A 20,865-nucleotide genomic window follows, 5' to 3' on the forward strand; every position below is an offset into this window, starting at 1 on the left:
GACAACTAGCCAAGTGGTTATGGCTCATCCGAGTTTCGAGGCCGTAATGTGTGACTATAGGAGAGGGAGAATGGTCATTTTCGGAAACATCAATTCATGCCGGTGCATTGGTACTATTTATGTTGGGCTCTTTTATGAGCAAAAACACCGCGTGCAGCAACCGGCAGATCCCAAGTTTCGCGAATTATGACGCAAGATTTTCTGTCTCAAGGACATTTGGATCTGCACAACGAACATTCACTTCATTGAACCCAAAATGGCGACATTCGCCCAAAGAAACCTGTTCAGCGACCGATGGCCCTATCGCCGGTTCCAGCCCTGCAGTTGCGGTCGACTCAACCCGTCCAACAACAGTCAAATGTCTTACCCTCTCTTTAAAAGCTGACCCGAAAAGCAGTAGCGGCCTCCTTGTGCATTATAACCTTGTCCCTACCAGCGCATTGCCCATGGCACAATGCTTGGTGTGGCTTACAGCTCTGATAGTCGGACTAGATCACGCCATCCAACCGTGCTATGGCCTTAGCCCAATGGCGTCTATGGATCTTCCCCCGCGATACTACGATTCTACATGTGTGGACGAATTATATATCTCCAATGCGTATTAGTAGGCTCGATGTTTGTACTGATGAGGGAACGCCAAGTTCCAATTCTGATCGAGGATACAAGTTAGCTTGACCAAATCCTACTGTCGGGACGCCACTCGCGTCGCGCGGCTGTCTCAACTATTTCATTTCGGCACTTGAGCAAGCCCACAGCCTACTAATTGCCCTCATTTCGAGTAGGCAAGTTTTAATGGTCAAAGTCCAAAGAATGAAGGATAGACGGTATCAATTGGCGAGCTGGCATGGCCGCGTGTACTTGATCTTGGTGTGCTGGGAACAATTACATATGTATGTAAGATACTCTCGGCACATATTCGACCTTCTACTTGCTTACGGGATTGAATTTCGCAATTTTAATATCTAGAAAGAGTATTCGAATAACTCATAGTAGGGAGTGACAACGGCAAATTTTCGATTTTTCCCTACTTCATCATTCAGTCTGGCTGATTTTTTATATGATGCCGTTATATGCAACCAAGTTGACTGTGCCGTCCTTAACAGCAGTGGCCTTGTCACGGGTTCCGAGAGAAAGAATGCTAGCCTTCAACTCCTCTGCAGTGTTGATGTTTTTAGCAACTGCCAGATAGGCGGCCAGCCCAGCAACATGAGGAGCCGCCTGAGAAGTTCCGCTCCCTCTCGCAGTCTGTTGCCAGGAGCGAGGGACAAGACGTCCACGCCAGGAGCCAAGATGTGAACAACGGGGCCGTGGTTGGAGTGATCCCATAGCCGCCAGTTGGCATCAATGGCGCCAACAGTGATGCCATCAGGGGAGGAGGCGGGAGACCAGTCTGAGGCATCGACACCCATGTTCCCAGACGAGATGACGCACAGAATACCTGCGTCGTACGCGGTCTTTATTATCTTGTTCAGAGCAGTAGAGTTTCCGCCGCCTGTTGGGGGGAAAAGAATATCGTCAGTGATGCGAGCTTCGACGGGCGACGACGGACAAACTGTCACCTACCAAAAGACATGTTGACAACGGTCCGGTTCTGAATCTGCTTAGCTGTAATGTCCTTGATTGTCCACTCGATTCCGTCCAGGATAATCGCATTGGTGCTGCCTGCGTCATGGAACATCTTGACATCTACCAGCTTAGTCTTCTTGGCAACACCGTATGTCTTGCTACCAACAATGCCAGCAACGTGAGTGCCGTGTCCTTGCACGTCTTCGTCTGTGGCATCCTTGACAGCATTATACCCGCGAAAAGCACGACCCTCGAATTCTGGATGATCCACCTGAATGCCACTGTCGAGAACATACACGGTAGATCCCTCGCCGGCACTACTGTCATAGACATATTCGGTTGCTCCGGGTTCTCTATGGGAAACAGTAGCAAGGCCATGAGTTGAGTCCTTCTGGGTGGTCAGTTCGTGCAGATGATACACTTGCTGCTGCTCGACGCTCTCAACCTTGAAACATTTCCACGTCAGTCCCCAGATTGTGACGCCCCAGACTCTCGTCCTTTGCTATAATTTGGAGGGGCCTTACGTCAGCGTTTCTCCGGATAGCTTCCAGGGTATGCTCGTCAAAGTGGCCAGCATAGGCGTTGAAGTTTCCGACACCGTACGTCTTCTCTACACCGCGGAAGTTGAGTCCCCGGCGACGGCCGGCTCTCGCCACTTGAACATCCCGAACCCAGTTCAAGTGGAAGTTGAAGTCATTCGCGCTAATACCGTCTTTCAGGGTAACAATGTACTTGTCCGGGACCAGATTGGCAGCGCTGCCAGCTTGGGGCGTGGCATTGCCGAGCGGAAGGGCTGCTACCAGCAGCGACGCAAGAGTTTTGAACGAAAACATTATTATTCTAACAGTGACACACTATATAAAGTGTTGAGAGTTTTTTGAGTTTTTTTTCAGTCACGGATTTCATCATGAGTACGACGATGCCCTAGTTATATACTTCTACCACGCTCTTGTGGACCATGAGGGAGCAGTCGCATTTTCCAAATGAGGCATGTGGCTATGAAGCAACCTGGGCTGGAAGGTATATTTTACGGTCCGTAAGTCCACTCCCGATTCAAAAGTCGTAACAGTACAAGGTTTCGGGGGGTTAGGATCTTACAACTAGCTTGTGAAGGCAGCAGACGACACATATAGACCATTTCTCCATCTCTACCTGTCGCCGTTCCCACTGATAACATGCAATGGCGGCCGGACCAGGAAGCTCGAGCCATGGCTAAGAGTCGTTATTTCTGAGGAAATGCTTTGAGCTTCCCTTTGAGGACAATGACGTCGAGGCACACGCAAGTAGCGTAGGGGCAACAGGAAATGATTGGCACCGCGCATGAAGGAAGCTACTACGCCCACCACAAAAAAAAAGGTCAGACAAAGCCGTCGGATGCTCAGTGGCCGGGGAATAAGGTTGATTTGGCTTTTGGCTGCAAGCCACCGTGGTTCAAGCGGCAGTTGACCACTTGAGTGCGTCTCGTGTTGTGACGGCACCGACGGGAGACTCCACCGACCTCAGTCAAGCTCAAGGTTGACTTGCCTCTTCTGGAAGGCGTTTTCGTCTGGCCATGTTCAATCAATGATGGCCGACGTTGACTGCGACTTGGCGACTCGGCGACTGTATTTGCTGCTTGCTTGCTGGAAGCGTTCGAAGCGAAATCACATCAGCACCAGACGCACAGAATATGAGCTGCGCCTGATTGGCCAGGGCGACGCAGCCCTGTTCGGAAATCTCGCCACCGAAGCTGCAGTTCGTGGTCAAAATCACGCTAGGCCGTTGAGTAGGTAGTTTCCCAAAATGAGGGAATGGACCATGTTTAACAGATTGATGGTTTTAAGCTTACTTGCTCCAGATTGAGACTCAGGGTTCAGGAACCCCTTTGCGGCCACAACACTCGGTACTTCCTTCCATCGCAATGCTTATGTGGCATGCACGCCAAGCCAAAAACCAACCATCAAGGTCCCCTCGCGAGCAGCTCACGCTGACAATGCCTCCCAAAACAAAGGAGGAGGGAATGTTTGGTTGGAGCTGCACACTCTTTTCCTTCTTCTTCTTCTTCTTCTTCCCGTCCTTCGTAAAGCCACGTGCGAATATTGCTCGTCAATCGCATACGACATGAGGATCACCACATTGCGGCAGGTGGTAGTGAGTCCACTTGTGTTTGCATTGCTTGGCGGCTTGGGCACGACCTTGGCGGCGCAGGACGAGAAGATCCCCAACGGCCCATCTGGAGCCCGTGCGGTTTGTGAATCCGCCTCTGTATGCACTTGCTTGACAACGGCGAACTGACTTTGTCCACTCATCCAGCCCCAGGAGACCGTGGTTGAGATTCGCCATGTCGACCTCACGCTCGAGCAGTCATTTCAAGTCGCCGAGGCATCTCGCCACGACATTGAAAAGGAGAGGCTGTTGTCGATAATGGCCAGGGATCACGGGACATGGTCGCCAAATCATCCGCGTTATCGCCTTCTTGACGCGCTTCACGGCTTCTCTAAGTATTACGAACGGCAGCGGGCCGACGTTGATCGGCTGCGAGGCCTGTACAAGTATGCGTCCAAATCTCAGAAACAGGTGCGCTTCCAAATTTAAAAATCGAGCTTATGCCAAGTTACATGAACTTTTGTTTTTGACAGCGGTTTCCGCAATGTGGAATAGTTTCTAGAAAAACATCTCGCCTACTCTTCCAAATTTAAAACGGTTGAGCAAAAGCTGGCCACGAATCAGCATGTCTGCGACGACATTGTCCACGCTGCCATGGAATTCTACAACGTTGGGACGAGCGAGCTCAAACGTCACATGGCGGACAGAGAGGCTGAGGGCAAGCACGCAGACAAGATCTCAGTTTCCCAGTCGTTGAAACACATTGTTCGCGATTGGGCGAGCGAAGGGTTGAACGAGAGAAACGCAACGTTTGCCTGTCTTGCCGGTACGCTGCGCCGACTGTTTCCCGATCGGAACCTCTTGAAAGAGGATGTGCGCATATTGCTGCCGGGGGCCGGTCTGGGCAGACTAGGCCACGACATTAGCCAGCTTGGTGGTAAGTCCAGCGTGTCCCACGAGATGTCTGCAACTTTCTTGTTCTTTTCTTTCTAAACCGGACCAGGATTCGAAGTCACTGTCAATGAGTGGTCCATGTATATGAATGCCGTGTATAGATTCATCGAGGCCCAAAACACGCCCCTGTCGCAGTCCGTTCATCCCTTTGTCGATGGTTGGTCGCATCATGTATCCGACGACAACATGAATCGTGCCGTCCCCTTCCCAGACGTGCCCATCGACTCATCTAGAGTTCTCATGGTGGAAGGAGACTTTACCACCGAGTTCAAAAATCAGTCGGCGTACTACGACGTAGTATTGACATACTTCTTCATTGACACGGCCAGAAATCTCATGTCGTACTTTGACACAATCAGCCATGTCCTCAAGAAGGGCGGCATCTGGATCAATCTGGGACCATTGCTATACGGCACCAGTCCTTTTGTCCAACTCAGTCTGGAGGATATAATTGCCATTGCCAAGGAGATGGGCTTTCAGTTTCTAGAAACGGATGACTTTTGCGGAGAGCCCACGTTTTCAGAGCCTACAGTGAGGAGTATGGAGGCCGTGTATAGTTTTGACCACATGGCCTTGACGAAGAATGCATACAATGCACAGTTTTGGGCAGCCAGCAAATTATAGGGCCGCAGATACAGATCTGTCAGATACACAACGGAAATGGACCATGGGGAAACTCCATTTTTGATAGCGTTAGTTATCCTATATCCCTTCTGCTGCTGAGTATGTACAAACTAAGTATCCCAAGTACGCGCCAGTTCTCCTTGCCAAGTCCATGGATATCTATCCCTGGACCGGCTGTCCAGTAACTGGGTTGTCGCCAGGCAGCTTGTCGAGAGTGCCGTTGAATCCAATCTCCTCGTTGGGAGGCGGGACCTCGACTGGTTGACGGCTCGAACGCCCGGGGCCATCGGGTCCAACGTTCAAGCTGCAGCCGGCGTCATTGACGCCATTGGGGCCAGTGCAAGTCTCGATGGCACGGTCAAGTTTGGCCTGGTCCGCCCAGCCGTTGAGGTAATCGCCGTGCAGGCCGTACCCGGTGGGATCGCCCATGGCCCAGACCCAACGGTTGAAGTCTTTTACGGCGCCAGTGTTGTAGAAGAATTCGAAAAATACGGAGAGGATGGCAACGGGGTGGGATTGAGGGCACACGCCGGTGTTGTAGTCGCCAACCGCCGGGAAGGCCATCTAAAAATTGCCTCCGAGTTAGTCTCTTGTTTTATTCTCTACCACACGCAAATAGACTGAGCAACGCAGCTTGGCCTACATGGCTCTTGTGGTCGCGGCTGTCCAGGTTCTTTCCATCCCAGCAGGAAGGGAAGAAGGTCTCTGCTCTCATGCGAGGGCACGGTTTTGCGGGCAGGTGAGGCGTCTCGCCGCCATCCGCACCGAGGCAAACGTGCGAGATGGCCCTCTGCTCCGGGTTCGACTTATTATACGTCCTAGTATCCCCGGGTCTGTCAGCTCCGCAGCACAGCAGCGGTTGAGCTTTCCGGGGAGTATAAACCTCAGAGTTGGATCGCCGACAACCATGCGCAGCCCCTTTGGCGGAGCCTTGGCATGCGGTGCGTTTTTGCAGTTTTGCTTGCCGGGGGCATAGTCACAGGCTCGATCAATGTAATACGCAGCCTTTGCCACCAGATGGTTAGTACCAGAGTTTACATAAATACAGACCAGAAGGGGGGGCTGATAGTTGGCAGTAGCAAAAACACAACGTACAGTGCCCTGCATCTCGACGAGCTCAAACTTGCCATCCCGGCGCTGATGGTACAGCTGAGGCTGCCAGTAGTTGCTCTTGTCGAGATGCTTGTCGCACGTCGTGGCCTTGGCCTGGCTGGCCTGCTCGTTGGTCAGGTTGAGAGAAAACCGGGTGCCTCCAACAATGGCGTGCACATGGGGGGAGATGACGCCGGGGAAGATGATGGGATCGCCGCGGTAGAAGGTCAGCGGCGCGCAGTTGACGGTGAACAGCTGGGCGATGGAGCCTGGCGCCAGGGCCGAGGCGACGGCAATGGCCGACTTGACACGGATCGACACCATGGTGAAGTGTAGCAACGACGGAGACAAGTGAAGCCCTTGATATTCCGCAGGGTGGTTTGCTGCGAAGCGGGTTGAGACGCAATTCTATATCTCGAAGCGCGCAGAGCAAGAAGGGTATATATACTTTATGCCCCTTGACTAGATGCTACATGTTGCATTAATTCCATGCCCCTTTGCAAATGGGTATGAAGTTTAAAAAAAAAAGGGACCAGACGCCTTCGCAACCAACATGCTAGTCCGAGCATGCCGCACGGGAGCTAGTGCCACGACTATTCTATGACGTCTTATTGGAGGCCAATGTATTCTAACTCTATTCAGAGCCGAAATGTCCAAGACATCATGAGGACTGTAGACCCCTCGTGTCATGCTCACCGCTGGCAGTCATCAGTGTTGGCATGGGCGGTTTCCAAGTTTTTCCCCCCTGGCGACGGCTGCAACTGACTCCAACTTCCCAAAGGGAGCTCTTGGCCGCGAAATAGCCATTTGCAAAGCGGCAAAGAACTGGGTTAACTGCCCTTGGATGCATGAATTTTCCCGGGTTGACGCCGACACTAGGAGCCTGGTAGACTTAGGTCAAGCAGGTTGCGGAATCCGCGGCGGTTGGGAATAGCGGCAAGCAGGCGGACGACATGTCCTCGTGCTCCTTGAGGGACAGGTTCGGTGAGAGATTTTAATAAAAGGGCATGTTTCCGTATGGCCGATACGACCAGACGAGTCTCGGTGCTCGACGGAGTGTCTTCGGTGCCATTTTGCAACGGTTGCATGCTTTTCTACAGCCTAAATAGGACCAGTCGGTGGTGTATTGTCGTTTGGCCTGTTGAGAATACTTGGCGATGGAGCAAAGGCCGAAGCGGACGGGGAGCATCGGGCTCGATGGCATCGACGGCACGTTGAGGTCGGCTATTGACGATGAAACAACAGCACGGTTCTGGTTGTGCGTGTTCTTGTTCCCGAGGCTGCGACGAATTGCGCCCTGTTGGACATTTCGAGATGGCAACAGTGTATCTCTTGGCCTGCAGCGCACTTTCCTCCTTGGCAGTAGATATATGTGAAGGGCGAGTACGTTGCGAGGGGATGATGGAAAAGTATCAGACACCATTGATTCTCGTCACGCCCCCTTCTTGGATTCCTCCACGATGTATAATATAACACACAATGCCAACCATAGCCAGACCCTGCAGGAGTCTTGATAGTGTAAAAAAAGACCAAGCTATATCCAGACGGCGAATTACTGCGCCAAGGTGCCGTTAAGCCCGTCCGTCAGTTTAGTTACGTGACGTCAAAGCCGGCCAACAAATCCCCCTTCAAATCCCACGGTGGAATCCCTCACAGCAGGTTCACCGTGATGGAAAAAGTCAAGTCCAATTCGTCTCGCCTAACCCATCCCCCCTTCCAAGTTGGCACCTCGTATGCCACTCTGGCCTCTGCTCAATGCGACACTTGTACATGACTGAAGATGCGCCGTCAACAGAGGACCACGAGACCGCTCGATTTGCCGACATTTGTTGGCCGAGGGCCGGCCGTGTCCCTTGTATACCAATGGCTTCCCGGTGCCCACGCCATCCATGCAGTTGTGGTCGTATGCGCGGAATGCCAACACATAAAGGATGGATGGATGGATGATGGATGGATGATGGATGGATGGGGAGGGGAGCATTGGCAAACACGTGAAGCCGAGTAGCTTCAATGGCACTTTGCGGGAAAATGGGCATCGCGGCGCAGTGCTCACTCGTCGCCTTTACAGCCTGGAATCATTTCAAGCATGGCGGAGGAAAGGCTTGGGATGAAGCCTGTTGGCGGGTTGTATAAGCGAAACATATCGACACTTAGGAGTCAGGTCCGCGCTGGCCGGCAATCTACCCTTCCCCCGCTGCCCGCAATCGTCTCTCGGCTTTTGACCTGGGGTATTGCAGAAGGAGAAAATCGAGACGGGAGTGGCGGGCTGCATGGCATGGTACCAGGCGGCGTTTGAGGCTGCTGTTGCCGCACCACGTGGGCCGTGGCGGGAATCGAGGTGATTTTCAAATTTCGGGACTCGGCTGCTGTCGTCTTGCTGTTGTGTACAGAGGCAGAGACTGCCCTCTGACACGGATTGACTTGCGGGAGAGAGAAGGACATCGAGTCGAGTGCTCCCTGCCATGATGCCTTTGCTTTACGCGGACGAGAGAATTCCGCGGCACGGCTTACAAGACTAGACGGCACAAGCCTCGGATGGATATATATAATACTTGACATCTACGCTGGCATGTATACACGGTATTGGCTCTGAATTTGGGCACATGGCTTCAACCTTGACAGCACTTGAGAATTGGTTGGACCCTGTAAAGCAGTTTCGAGTTTGTACGTCGCCTGCCAGAACCATCAGGGACTTTGATTGAGGAAGCATGGAAGACGCCATGACATAGGCTTCAGGGAGTTTGGAAAGGTATTGAAAAAAAAATTAATATACTTTGCATCATGGCACACCCGATAGGCTCGTTGCCGTACATGTCCAATCATGCTTCTTCTTCCTTCCTCTCTCCCGCAGTCTGCGAACTATTTGAAGATGGAGCAGTCCAAGTTTTGAATTCCTTGGCCGAAAGCTTGGCTTCAAACATGCCATCAATTTCTGCCGGAGTGCGGCCTTTCATCTCCGGAATATAAAAGTACGACAGTACGCCTGCAGCAGCACACAGGCCGGCAAAGATGAAGCCAATCTTGGACTTGAGGTTGGCCGCGTCGGCATTGTAAAGGTAAGGCGTAAAGAAGCCAAAAAGGGACGCAGCCGCACCAGCCGTCAGCCACCCAATACCTTGCGACTTGCCTCGCAAGTGCAGAGACGACGTTTCTGCACCAACCGCATACGAGGCCGGCCATACGCTGAGACCAGCCACGACAATAATTGCAGTCATGCTGAATGCGGTATATCTGGATGCGGCGTGTTAGCAAAGTCGGCCACGTCATACTACGGAGAGGGGAGCAAGTACGAACATGATGGTCGGCTGTTGGTCCCATATGCCGGAAATGCCCATGGTAAGCCATAGAAAGGAGACTCCCCAGAGACCACAAAGAATCAGGCGGCGTCGTCCCACGTGGTGCAGAACCCATATACTGGCTGTGTTGGCCAGCAGGCCGCAAACAATGCCAACGATTAACAGAACAACACTCATGTTTGCCGAGATGCCGACCACCTGGGCAAAATAGCTAGCTTTGGCCAGCAAGGCGAGGCCAAAGACTTGCGGCAACGCTCCAGCCAACATGACGATCAAGGTTCTCCTCAAGTTGGCGCGCTTGAAGCAGTCAATATAAGTCGCCTGCGTCATCCTTCGTTCGTGCTCGATGTTTCGTCGGATAACATCGACAGTCTGTTGGGCATCTCCGCCCACGGGCTCAAGGTATTGCTGGGATTTGAGTGCCTGGGCCATCTTGCCCTTGCGAACAAGGTAAGTTGGGCTCTCGGGGATGAAGAATGCCACAATCACCGGCACGATGGAGAAGGGCCACTGTGACGCAAAGCAAACAACATATCCATTGGGCATTTCCATGCATCCGAAAATAACGGCGGCCCCAATCAACTGACCTAGCAGAGTAAACATGGGGAAGAAGGCCAAGATTGGTCCTCGAAGACTCGGGGGCAGAACCTCGGACATGTACGTCTGCGTTGTTGTTGCGACAATCCCAATGGCAAGCCCTTGAAACGCCTTGCCCGCCAAGAAGACGCCGCGCCGGGTGTCAAGGTCGGACGGCACGTACGAGACATAGCATATAGCAACTGCAATGGTTGACAAGAAGCATCCGACAGCGATGGAGGCTCTGCGTCCGACCGAATCCTGAATTTGACCGCCGCAGAAGGCGCCGATGATGGACCCTCCTGGACTTGCAAACGTCCACAGGCCCAGCCACAACGAGGGCAGAATCCAATGCCCATCAAGCCTGCGTCCAAAGTCTCGTCTGTTCACACGAGTTATTCAGGGGTTCGCTCGACGACGTGGTAGCCGGCATGCGGGGAAGGAAAAAGCAAGAGTTGCAAAACCTACTGGAAGCTAGGCATGGCAGACGTAGTGCCAACGATGACATAGTCGTAGCCAAACAACAAAATGGTCGTGGTCAAGCCAATGCAACACCAAACAACGTTCTTGTAACGCTTTACCGACTGCCATAGTGTCAAGTTGGCGGATCCGTCTCTTTCAACGTAATCGACAGACCCGCCCGCTTTCCTGTCGCTGTCACGACGATCCATAACGGCGGTAGTATATTGTTTGTCCTCCCTTGCTTGGCTACAATCGACTTCTTTTTGAAACAACATGAGGGGAATGGCACGAGTCGTTTTAGCACGAACCGGCCTAGCGACATCAACAGTCCATATGTAGCAAAAGGCCGGGATGACCGATACCTTATAGCAAAGATAAACTGGTGCCAAGGAGTGGCCAAAGAGGGGTGGACATGAAGATCATGACTCCAGACATGTGCCATCCCCTCCCCCTTTGGCCATCCAAAAACGGGGGCCATTGCAACTCTACCCCAGCCTTGGTCCAACACTAGCCTCAGACTCGGCAGTGCGCGGAGGAGGCTCCATTTCCTACATGTATTCCCGATGGCATTGCCAAGTGAAGCTGGCCGCTCATTTCCAGTGGCACGTCGGCGTCGACCGCCTGCGGGTTAGGCGAGGGGACGCCACGGCCCAAGTATCGTTGTCGATTCGAGAACCACCTCCAGAAAGGATGGCTTCTGCGCTGTTTCGATCTAGGGACGACCAATGAGCAGCCTCACGCGTAAATCCGTAGTCTGCTTGGATTGCTCAGATCCGCGTGGTGGCTTGCGTTGGCTGGCGGATGTTGGCACAACCCGGGCCACCAGTTCTGGCTGAATCCGATCTCGAATGTGGGGTACCGCATAATAAGCGTCGTTCCATACGGAGAGGTGGGTTCGTGGTTGGGGGAATCTTGCTTGGCATCTCTGGAGGGTTGAGATGGCTCGGCCGATTGACATCTGAAAAAGTTCCGTACCGCTGTTTGGATTTTGTATTTTTGCCGACAGTCGGCTCCAGGTGAGGGCCCATGCTAACCTGCAGTCGATTTGCACTATTGAAGGCGCTGTGTTGGGAGGTCGTGACAAGTAGCCAATTGAACCAGGTAATGCCGACCGGACGCCCGTCGCTCTTTCCCACATTGAGTTATTCCACAAGATAACGCCCAAGGCAGACACTCAATCACCTTTATCTGTGACGATTTCCCCTTGGATTGTTCGTCAACCTCTTTCTTGGCCATATCAGGACAGCCGCGGCACGGACGTGTTCGAGCGACGAACCACTGACCACTACCCTACACGACAGCGCTAATCCTTTGCCAAGTCCAAGCCACGAACCATTGCGTTGCGTGGCCGCTTGAGAGGTGTCCGGCGCAGATTAGCGGGAAAATCCGCAAACCCCTCCGGATTTCAAACCCCGCGATCAATTTGGGGTTTGACACGACCTCGATCATCTAGGAGGCAACAGCCGTGTCCGCTCAGCATCGATCGGCCTGGTTCCACCGCGTCTCTGCCGTCAGACTTGCGCAGCTGCCAGAATGCCTTTCTTTGGGGTCTCATTGGAGACCTTGTCCGCTCATCGTCCCATGGCCATGACAACGCTGGCCCTGGTACCCGTCGTCATCCCCGTGAGTTATGTCTTGTACACGAGCTGGACCGTATATCGAAACACCACATCGACGTCTGGCACGCTTGCCTCTCGCCAAGAAGCATTCGCCTCTGCGACGTCACATCCAGCGGAGCCGCACAGCCTCCCGGCCGAAGTCAAAGATGATCCGTCTCGGTGGGTCGTGACATATGAAAGAGTCGTCTCGAAGCCTTTGTCGCCGTCATCCCTTGCCTATCGACCAGAGAAACCGCAATCCTCGGGCCCGACAACTCAAACGTCGAGGCTGCTGCAAGAGGTGTCGAGAAGTATGCAAAAGGCCTTTAGCCGGACTCCCCAAGCAATCATTATTCGTGGCGCACTGTCGGAGCCACGGAACAAGGGCAGCTTCGATGGAGCATGGATCGATAATCTGTGCTTCCAACCCGGCGACATTGTGAATGGTGTATATAGAGTGTCTTGTAGCACCAAGGAGCAAACGACGGGGTCGGAACGGGTAGAGCTCCTCATTGACATTCCGCCGTCTTACAAAGGCCCTAGGGTTCGGGGTCTCATTCTGGCTGCCATTGAGCCTGCTTCTGGTGCGAGGACAAGTCACAAAGGACCTGCTGAGGAGAGGATTGTTCTCGTCAATGAGACATGGATGTGGCGGCTCGCAGATGAAAAACCCACGCTGCTTGAATCTTCAATTGGGCGGTGGTTCCACCGTCTCCTGGCTGGATGGCTTATTCTCAAAGGAGTTTCGGGAGTCTATGGGAGAAGGAAGGAAATGTGATGATGAGTGAATCACGGAACCTCTGCGAGAGTGGGTTGTCACTTCTGCAGCAAACAACTCTTGCATCATACATGGTAGAATCTCCTTGCATGAATATTTTGCCGTATAATGCTCCGTACATACAGCTTGAAGCTTGGCAATTTTTTTGCTTCTTTCCTTGTGTTCTTGCAGCAAGTGGGGATCGGGACAAGTCGGAACATGGTCACTGACGACACTCCTGGGTAGGGATGAGTAATGAGCAACGGGGTTTTTAAGCAACAGAGTCATTGACACAGTTTCTATTTAGGAATATGTAAAAGCGGCCGTCGAACAATGTAGCGCGAGCGGAAGGCAAAAAAGAAAAGACAAAAAGAACAGACTAAGCTAGAAGTCCGTGTCCTGGGGAGTCAACTACACGGTGACAGTGCTGGGGAATTCGTAGACACCAGCTTTGACCTAGAATAGAGTAGACAAGTGTAGGATCTCCAAGGGCGACCGACAGCCAAGTCCGCTACGTGTGTGAAGATAAAAAGACGGCGCTCAAAACGGCTGGATTTCATCTCGACATGTTTTACGGCGTCAGTGCGAGCAGAGCAGCAGAGTCTGGGCTCTGTATAAACATAAATTTAGACATGATACACGATTCTCCGACACGTCAAGTCCAATGTGATACAGGCCGCTGACTATCCATGGCGTCTCGTCTCCGAGATATGAGACTGTTACGTGGCAGAGTCGTATCGCGGTGGATATGAGGGCATAGTTAGTAGAGAGCCATGTAACGCGTCAGGAAGGACTAGATGCCGAAAATGTTTATTTTTTTTTTAAACTGCGGAAAATGTCAAGAACAGCACGCCCCCCCTGGGTATTATAGCTCCTCTGGGTTTGTCTACGAGGGTTTGTACGCGGAGGAATTACTAAACACGACGGCGTGGGTTGCATCCATGTCCGCCGGTGGCAAGACGGGTTGATCAGCGAGCATATCTCTGGGCCGCCGAGGAAATCGCTTCACGGCGGACACGTCATGCCCAGGTGTCCGGTCTCCTCTCGAGGCAGAATAGTGGACTTGAACGCAGTGGCAGTGGCAGTGGCAGTGGCATCGGCGGCAGGGAGACGGCAGCGTTGCAAGTTCGGTGGGAGGAGCAAAAGAAAATGGTGATATCGCCGGCCGGAATGAGGACAGGTGTCCGGGCTGGGCTGTGATTGGCCTCGCCGTCCGGCACTTGGCACGCCACGGATCTCTAGTCGACGAGATAAGGTTTCAAGGCGGCTTGGACCTTTGTGGCAGCGCCAGCGCCAGCGGGAGAATCGCACGCAGGGTTTTGGGCAGGGAGAGGCTCGCAGCAGGTGGCACGGCGCCGCCATGATCGTCTGTGTGCGTGCAGCAATTGGGCCGACTGGTCCAGATGTCGGTTTTGGCTTATTTTGGGCAACGGGGGCGTCTGGGCATTGAAACGGCGACGTTTCAACATTTCAAGGCCGTGACGGCGAATGGACGAACGGGATGCGCGCGGCTGCTGGCATTGGGGGTCAAAATCTCAGCAGGACTGTTTTTGAGTTTTTTTTATGCTGGTATTTTTTTTTAATTTTTTAATTTTTTTTACAACCTAGTTCCGTACCTGATCGCGCAAGTATGTACATGGTTTATACAAGCGGGAAATACCCGTATATACCCCAGTAGTACTACGTACTACTTACTAGTACTATGTGCATCAAGGCGTATCCTTATCCTTATCCCTATCCTTGGTCCCGTCAAACCCGTCAACCAGTCAACTACGGTTCCGGGCCCAGTCAGGGGGTCTCTGCGGGTCGATTGAGGCCTGACTCGACCCATTGGCGCCAAAGCCGGTCCATGTTGCCTCTTTCTTCTTCCTCTTCACCCTCCGTCTCTCATCTTGCAGCTCAATGCAGCTTCCCAGCACGGGCGGCTTCACCGAACGGGCTCGGCAGATAACCCACATGGCCGAGCAGTTCCACGGCTGCCATTTGAGGCTGCAGCTGGGCGACCCGTCGCGATGGATGACGGGGCCGGGCGACGCATGCACGTACCGGGGGCGAGCGAGGAGTGCCGTGAGACCTGGCCGTGTTCTCTGTCGTTTTCCAGAACCTCTCGCATGTCGAGGGCTGCGCAGAATGGCCAATGGTGGTACATGCTGCGCGGCAGTGGCGCCGTTGAGACAAGATTGAAAACACCAGACATGCATGTGGACATGTCAAGTAGTTCGCGGCCAAACGTCTGCACACACCAATCAATGCAAGTGTGAATGAGCGAGGCACCTTCCAGTCTGGTTGAACAAAGGCCTCGCTTGACTCGGAAGACCCGGAGGGAGCACCGCCGCTCCCTGCACGTGGGCGCAGTGATGAATTTGATGTGATGACAAGACAGTCCTGGTCCAATGGGCATGCGCATAGGGCCGTTTTGGCTGGAGCGGCCAGTTGTTCTTTCCATGTCCACATCGATGTCTTCATGCCACCGGTGCCGTTGCTGTCGCAATCTCAGGGGTCAATGGTGGCTGGGCCACGCCGATCAAGATTAAACTTTCAATTTCAGCAAGCTGCTCTCTTTGTTGTATGCACATTCATCAATGTTGATTAATTGAGATCGGTCAGCCAGGGGGTGCCCGGCATTTCGACGAGCAGCAGCTGCAGCACACCCACTCATTTGTCGTCCCAAGATGCAGATAGGAAAATCGTGCATCCTGACGCCTTGGCTGGCTTGGCTAGGCTACACCTTGGCCGCCCCTTTTTGCACGCTCAGATATCCCTACCTGCAACGGTAGTCGTACATACGCATTGCTTGACATTGTACAACGAACACACACACATGTGCGTGCTCCGTGCTACACTGGTATTCCTGCACCTGAGGCAGAGCCGCCGCAGCACCCTGGGCGAGCGAGCGAGCAATTTACCGCTTGGCGCCCGGCGTGGTGGTGACTGATCGACTGCGCAGCCACATCCCCCCTGGCAGCGTCATGGAGAATCTAGAGTCGCATTCAAAAGCGCCGGCCGTCCCCGGCGCAGGCCTTCCCTTGCCTCCTTGGACGATTGTCGCCGTCGTAATGGCCATGGTGGCTCGGCGCAGAGGCGAACAATACAACGTACGTGTCGCTGCCGTGGCCAACAAGACGACGACGGCCTTTCGAGATGCACACAGACTGACAGACCCTGCTGACGCGCAACGCAATACGCTTGAAAATAAGAACGACGTCTCGGTTCCACAGTGGGAACACAGACACCCTCTCACTCGCTCGTCTTGCTGCAGAGAACCGTCCGGGAGCTGAATGCAGACGCCGCAGACGTCTGGCCCACGGGCGGAGACACGGCAATCGACCAGAGATGCAGATTGGGGGCCATGATCCGCCTGGCCTGTTTGAAGCAGCTTCTATTTCCGCAAGTGGTGTGCCAAACCCATGACCGCTAGTGTTCCGTCCACGACTGTCTGCGTTCCGGTTGGGCCATCAGAGCCTCCGCTCCGGCCGCGTTTCAAACCGGCCATCATGGCCATGGACCGAGTGTGTATGTATGGATGGATGTGCAGTATGTACACACACAAGTTGCATGTTGGAATACCTTGCTCAGCTCCACATGGAAGACATAAAACAATACACCACGATACGTCGAGTCACTGACGTGCACATGGGTGCGATAAGACAGACGTCCATCATGGTCCGGGCTGGTGCCGTACCAAAGTTTTGCCCTCTTCTTTTTTTGGGTCGACGACATGGTTCATGGTGCTTTGTTGCCGCAGCCACCTGCGAATCTCTCGGGAACATGGTCTTGTTGTTATCGTTGTCGTCGTCGTCTTCTCGATCGATCCATCACTCACCATCCTCCCCCTTTTGCCGGTGGCGTTTCCTCCACGGCCGATGATAATGAAACTATGCGAAATGGTGCGTTTCTTGCTGCACGGCCCCATTGCCACCGTCAACGACCCGCCTCGAGGCCGTTGAGGGGAATAAAAAGTATCATTGATGGCAATCACACCTGATGGACGCCCGAGCCAGTGAAGCATACTACGTGCCAGGAACGTGCGCCATGTATCTTTAGCATACGCTCAGCGCAGAAGATCCTCATCAGTCAACCCATTGCAGCCGTCAGGTTTACCGGAGCGTCTTGGCGCCGAGAATGTGTTTCCCTTGCGCAAAAAAGGGCCGCTCCACCACGTTGAGACATCGACACATCGTGGATACTACTAGTAGTACCCAGAGCACGCAGCAGATACTAGTATAGTAATACATCCAGTACAACACCCAATGTTTTATTTTCAACCAGGGCTCCCGCCAAGGTGGAAAGGAAACCAACGCACCCCCCCCCTCCCTTGCACTTTTCCCTTTCCCGGGACCCTCTCGCAAAGGCAAACTCGGTGGAACTCATCCACTTCCCGGGACCGGGTGGCCATGTATCTAGTATCTGTCTTTTCCAAATACTGCCCGAATCTTCATTCATGGCCAACCTTATTTTTCGTTAAAGAAGAACTGTCCTGACACCTCGTGGTGGAACTCTCTTTCTTCCCTGTTTTCATTTTGGCGTATCCGTCTCCACGGCTGGCTGTGCAGAACAAAGACGCCCTTTCTGCACCGTACGTCTTGCCGGGTTGGGCATGAATGATTGGATCGAGGCCGCTGCTTGTTCTTGGATTTTACGCTTTCCTTTATCTACATCTATGTGTCTCTTTTGACTTGCCAGTGTTTGTTCCACGCCAACTCCCCCTTTACTTTATTTTGTTAAAAAAGACCGGCCTACTTGCAACTATTTCGGTCCACGCCCATCATCAACCTTGGCCAACCTTATCCTAACCAGACGTCTCCTCTCTCTACTCTCTCCCTCTCCCTAAGAACCACGTCTCCCGAATCCTCATCCGCCCTGGTCTGGTTCTTCTCTTGTTAATATACATATACATATATACATAAAAGTGTGTCTCCTTCACCATGGACAATGACCTGCGGTCAAAAGCCTGGCCCGACCAAGAGGGCAGGCTGACCAGACATAATTCGCTCGAGGCATTCAGCAACCTGCCGCCGTTGAGAACCGACATCGATCGAAGCTACCCGGGGGCACTGAACGAAAAGGCCGACCCAAGGAGCATGGCGTCGACGCCGACGCTCGAGGCCCAGGACGAGGCCAAGGGCGGCCACGACCACGACCACCACGACCACGCGGGCGGCGTCGACATCTTCGACCCCAACCGACCCAAGCTCGGGTTCAAGCAGCGACTGCACCACTTCACCTGGGCGTGGTTCACGCTGCCCATGAGCACGGGCGGCCTGTCGCTCCTCATCTTTGCGCAGCCTCATCAGTTCCCCGGCCTCAAGACCATCGGCATGGTGGTCTACATCGTCAACATCATCATCTACGTGACGCTCGCGGCGCTCATGGTGGCCCGGTTCCTCATCCACTCGGGCGACATGTCCAAGTCGCTCAAGCACCCGCGCGAGGGCTTCTTCGTGCCGACCTTCTTCCTGGCAACGGCGACGCTCATCACCAGCTCGGACCGGTACGCGATTCCCAAAAACGACGTCGGCCTGGTGTGGGCGGTGCAGGGCGCCTTCTGGGCGTACGTGGTGGCGACGCTGATCCTGGCCGTGGGCCAGTACAGCTACGTTTTTGCGGCGCACAGCTTCGGCCTGCAGACCATGATGCCGACGTGGATCCTGCCCATCTTCCCCATCATGCTGTCGGGCACGATTGCCTCGGTCATTGCCGAGACGCAGCCGGCGGCGGCGGCCATGTCCATTGTCGTGGCCGGGCTGTCGTGCCAGGGGCTGGGGTTCGCGGTCGCCGTCCTCATGTACGCCCACATGGTCGGCCGGCTGATGCAGGCCGGGTTGCCGAATCGGGAGCACCGGCCCGGCCTGTTCATGTGCGTGGGGCCGCCGGCCTTCACGGCCCTCGCCGTCATCGGCATGGCCAAGGGCATCCCCGCCACCGCCAGCCAGAACCACATTGGCATGCCCGTGGACCTGACCACCATCCGCACCATGGCCCTCATCAGCGCCATCTTCCTGTGGTCCCTGAGCCTGTGGTGGTTCTTCATCGCCGTCATCGCCGTCGTCCAGTCCCTCCCCAAGTACTTCCACCTCGGCTGGTGGGCCATGGTCTTCCCCAACACGGGCTTCATCCTGGCCACCATTTCCATCGGCAACGAGCTGGGCAACGAGGGCGTCTTGTGGTTTGCCACCGGTCTCAGCATCTGTCTTCTGGGCATGTACTTCTTTGTCTTGTTCTTCAACATCAAGGCCGTCATCACACAGGACATTATGTACCCCGGGCGGGACGAGGATGTGGAAGACCACTAGAAGGATAAAAAAAGAGACGGGGTGCGGGAGCCAATACTATTTTTTTCCCTTTCTGTTAAAGCCAATTTTTTTGGAAATTTCCACCAGTCTTTTTTTTCCCCTACTCTGACGCTTACAAAAAAGTTGATGCGGGGGAAATACGTGTTTCAGGATACCTATGGCAGCGCGCCTAGCAGACGTTCGCTTCTCGGTGGCAAGCGACCAGACTTTGTTAGTTTAGTTTTTTAATACGCAGCATAGCACAGGCCGGTTTGATATTCAGCCACGATTCTTTTTTCCCTTTACATATTGGCATAAAACAAGAAAAAAAAAGACATGACACTGGAGGTGTAAAAAGACGTATAGTTCAATTTAAAAAAAAAAATGAAAAAAAATCCTTCGGCTTGACGGACCGAAAATGTTGCTAGCGGTGCTGCGTGAATCTTTAGATCCTGTGCATCTCCTGGCTTGAGACTTGGATGAGTAAGCCTGCGGGCATGAGCGTCGATGGGTTTTCGCCAGCGCAACACGTAGTCGAGCAATTATCACGCTGGCACAAGGGGGCATTATCCCCGTCGGTTCGGACAACACGGCTACCAGTCGTGCGCGGCGAGCAGAACGTGTACAGTGTACAGACGCAAGCTGGTTTCCACCAGACAGCCGGTAATTCATGTGTCGCCCGTGGGAGTCGTCAGCATCAATTGACCAGTTGCAGTTCCAGTTCCCGCAGACAAGGAAGAGAATGAGCGCAGCCAGCGAGAGTCGCTCGACGGTCGTGCCATGCCCCGTCCTCTCGGGGGCGGGAGGCGTCATCTACTTCCACAAGGACGAGGAACACTCGCGTATTGTGGAAGAGCGAGCAGCCATGACCAGAGAGAGCCCTTGGGCTCGAAGCGTCAAGGACGTCCTTCTGGTCATGCTCAAAAGCGAGCCGCGCCCACGCGAGATACAGAGTCTCCTCCTCGCATGGGGACGTGCAGTTCACAAACCAAGTCGGCGGTATTAACCTCGTGCTCGTCATTGGCGCCGCCCTGCCCACCGTGACGCTTGACAGGATGGGCTGGCCCGGCTCGGCCTCTGCTGTCCCAGGCAGGGGATGACGGAGCGCCAGGAGGCTTTTGGCTCCGTCTCGGTGGCCTTGTTTACGTCCTTTGGGCGGCGTCAACCATGTTCCTCGGGTGTACGTGGCTGGGGTGTTGGCTCTCAAGGCGCGGCTATCTGCGTGAGCCCAAACTGGTTGTGGGATTCTCACTACTTTCGTGATGACGCCGGTCATCATGAAAGGATGTACTGAGGGCGTATCTTATGTTCATGGGTGCTAATCTTGTTGCTCCCTGCCGACTGTGTACTTTATCCGGAGATGAGCAACCCTCGGCTGGAGAATATGGACTGCATATTTTCTCGGGGGGCGGAACCGTGGCAAAGTGTCGAAGAAGACGGCGAGGGAAACGAAGGATAGTGGTCACACTGGGTTTGGTATCGAGGACTCGGCGGTTAGCCCGGAGTAAATGGGGTGCCGAGTTGGTGGAGCATGAGGGCTAGCGATGAATAGATTGTGTTGGCTTGTTTGAAGATTGATATTT

The 20,865-nt window shown here is 53.8% G+C and overlaps 7 protein-coding genes across 7 annotated transcripts; 3 read left to right on the top strand and 4 right to left on the bottom strand.

The window, feature by feature from the left end:
- Positions 1-1,145: 1,145 nt before the first annotated feature.
- Positions 1,146-2,399, bottom strand: ALP_1 (Alkaline proteinase; the record flags this gene model as incomplete). The annotated part of the gene is made up of 3 exons (XM_014691958.1): positions 1,146-1,492; positions 1,564-2,011; positions 2,091-2,399. The coding sequence occupies 3 exons, from the start codon at positions 2,397-2,399 to the stop codon at positions 1,146-1,148; spliced, it is 1,104 nt and encodes a 367-aa protein (XP_014547444.1).
- Positions 2,400-3,666: 1,267 nt separating this feature from the next.
- On the top strand, positions 3,667-5,229 carry CARME (Carnosine N-methyltransferase; the record flags this gene model as incomplete). Its single annotated transcript, XM_014691959.1, has 4 exons — positions 3,667-3,792; positions 3,859-4,122; positions 4,207-4,588; positions 4,655-5,229. The coding sequence occupies 4 exons, from the start codon at positions 3,667-3,669 to the stop codon at positions 5,227-5,229; spliced, it is 1,347 nt and encodes a 448-aa protein (XP_014547445.1).
- A 159-nt stretch (positions 5,230-5,388) lies between these two features.
- G6M90_00g040990 (uncharacterized protein) lies at positions 5,389-6,645 on the bottom strand (the record flags this gene model as incomplete). Its single annotated transcript, XM_066130277.1, has 4 exons — positions 5,389-5,793; positions 5,873-6,047; positions 6,113-6,234; positions 6,325-6,645. 4 exons carry the CDS (start codon positions 6,643-6,645, stop codon positions 5,389-5,391), a joined length of 1,023 nt encoding a protein of 340 aa, XP_065986239.1.
- A 2,495-nt stretch (positions 6,646-9,140) lies between these two features.
- On the bottom strand, positions 9,141-10,864 carry fmqE (MFS transporter fmqE; the record flags this gene model as incomplete). Its single annotated transcript, XM_014691961.1, has 3 exons — positions 9,141-9,552; positions 9,616-10,575; positions 10,662-10,864. The coding sequence occupies 3 exons, from the start codon at positions 10,862-10,864 to the stop codon at positions 9,141-9,143; spliced, it is 1,575 nt and encodes a 524-aa protein (XP_014547447.1).
- Positions 10,865-12,188: 1,324 nt separating this feature from the next.
- Positions 12,189-13,031, top strand: G6M90_00g041010 (uncharacterized protein; the record flags this gene model as incomplete). Its single annotated transcript, XM_014691962.1, has 1 exon — positions 12,189-13,031. The coding sequence occupies one exon, from the start codon at positions 12,189-12,191 to the stop codon at positions 13,029-13,031; it is 843 nt and encodes a 280-aa protein (XP_014547448.1).
- A 2,881-nt stretch (positions 13,032-15,912) lies between these two features.
- On the bottom strand, positions 15,913-16,074 carry G6M90_00g041020 (uncharacterized protein; the record flags this gene model as incomplete). Its single annotated transcript, XM_066130278.1, has 1 exon — positions 15,913-16,074. The coding sequence occupies one exon, from the start codon at positions 16,072-16,074 to the stop codon at positions 15,913-15,915; it is 162 nt and encodes a 53-aa protein (XP_065986357.1).
- Positions 16,075-17,935: 1,861 nt separating this feature from the next.
- Positions 17,936-19,303, top strand: mae1 (Malic acid transport protein; the record flags this gene model as incomplete). The annotated part of the gene is made up of 1 exon (XM_014691963.1): positions 17,936-19,303. One exon carries the CDS (start codon positions 17,936-17,938, stop codon positions 19,301-19,303), a length of 1,368 nt encoding a protein of 455 aa, XP_014547449.1.
- Positions 19,304-20,865: the final 1,562 nt, after the last annotated feature.

This window comes from Metarhizium brunneum, chromosome 2 (genome assembly GCF_013426205.1).
Source record: "Metarhizium brunneum chromosome 2, complete sequence".
Taxonomy (NCBI): domain Eukaryota; kingdom Fungi; phylum Ascomycota; class Sordariomycetes; order Hypocreales; family Clavicipitaceae; genus Metarhizium; species Metarhizium brunneum.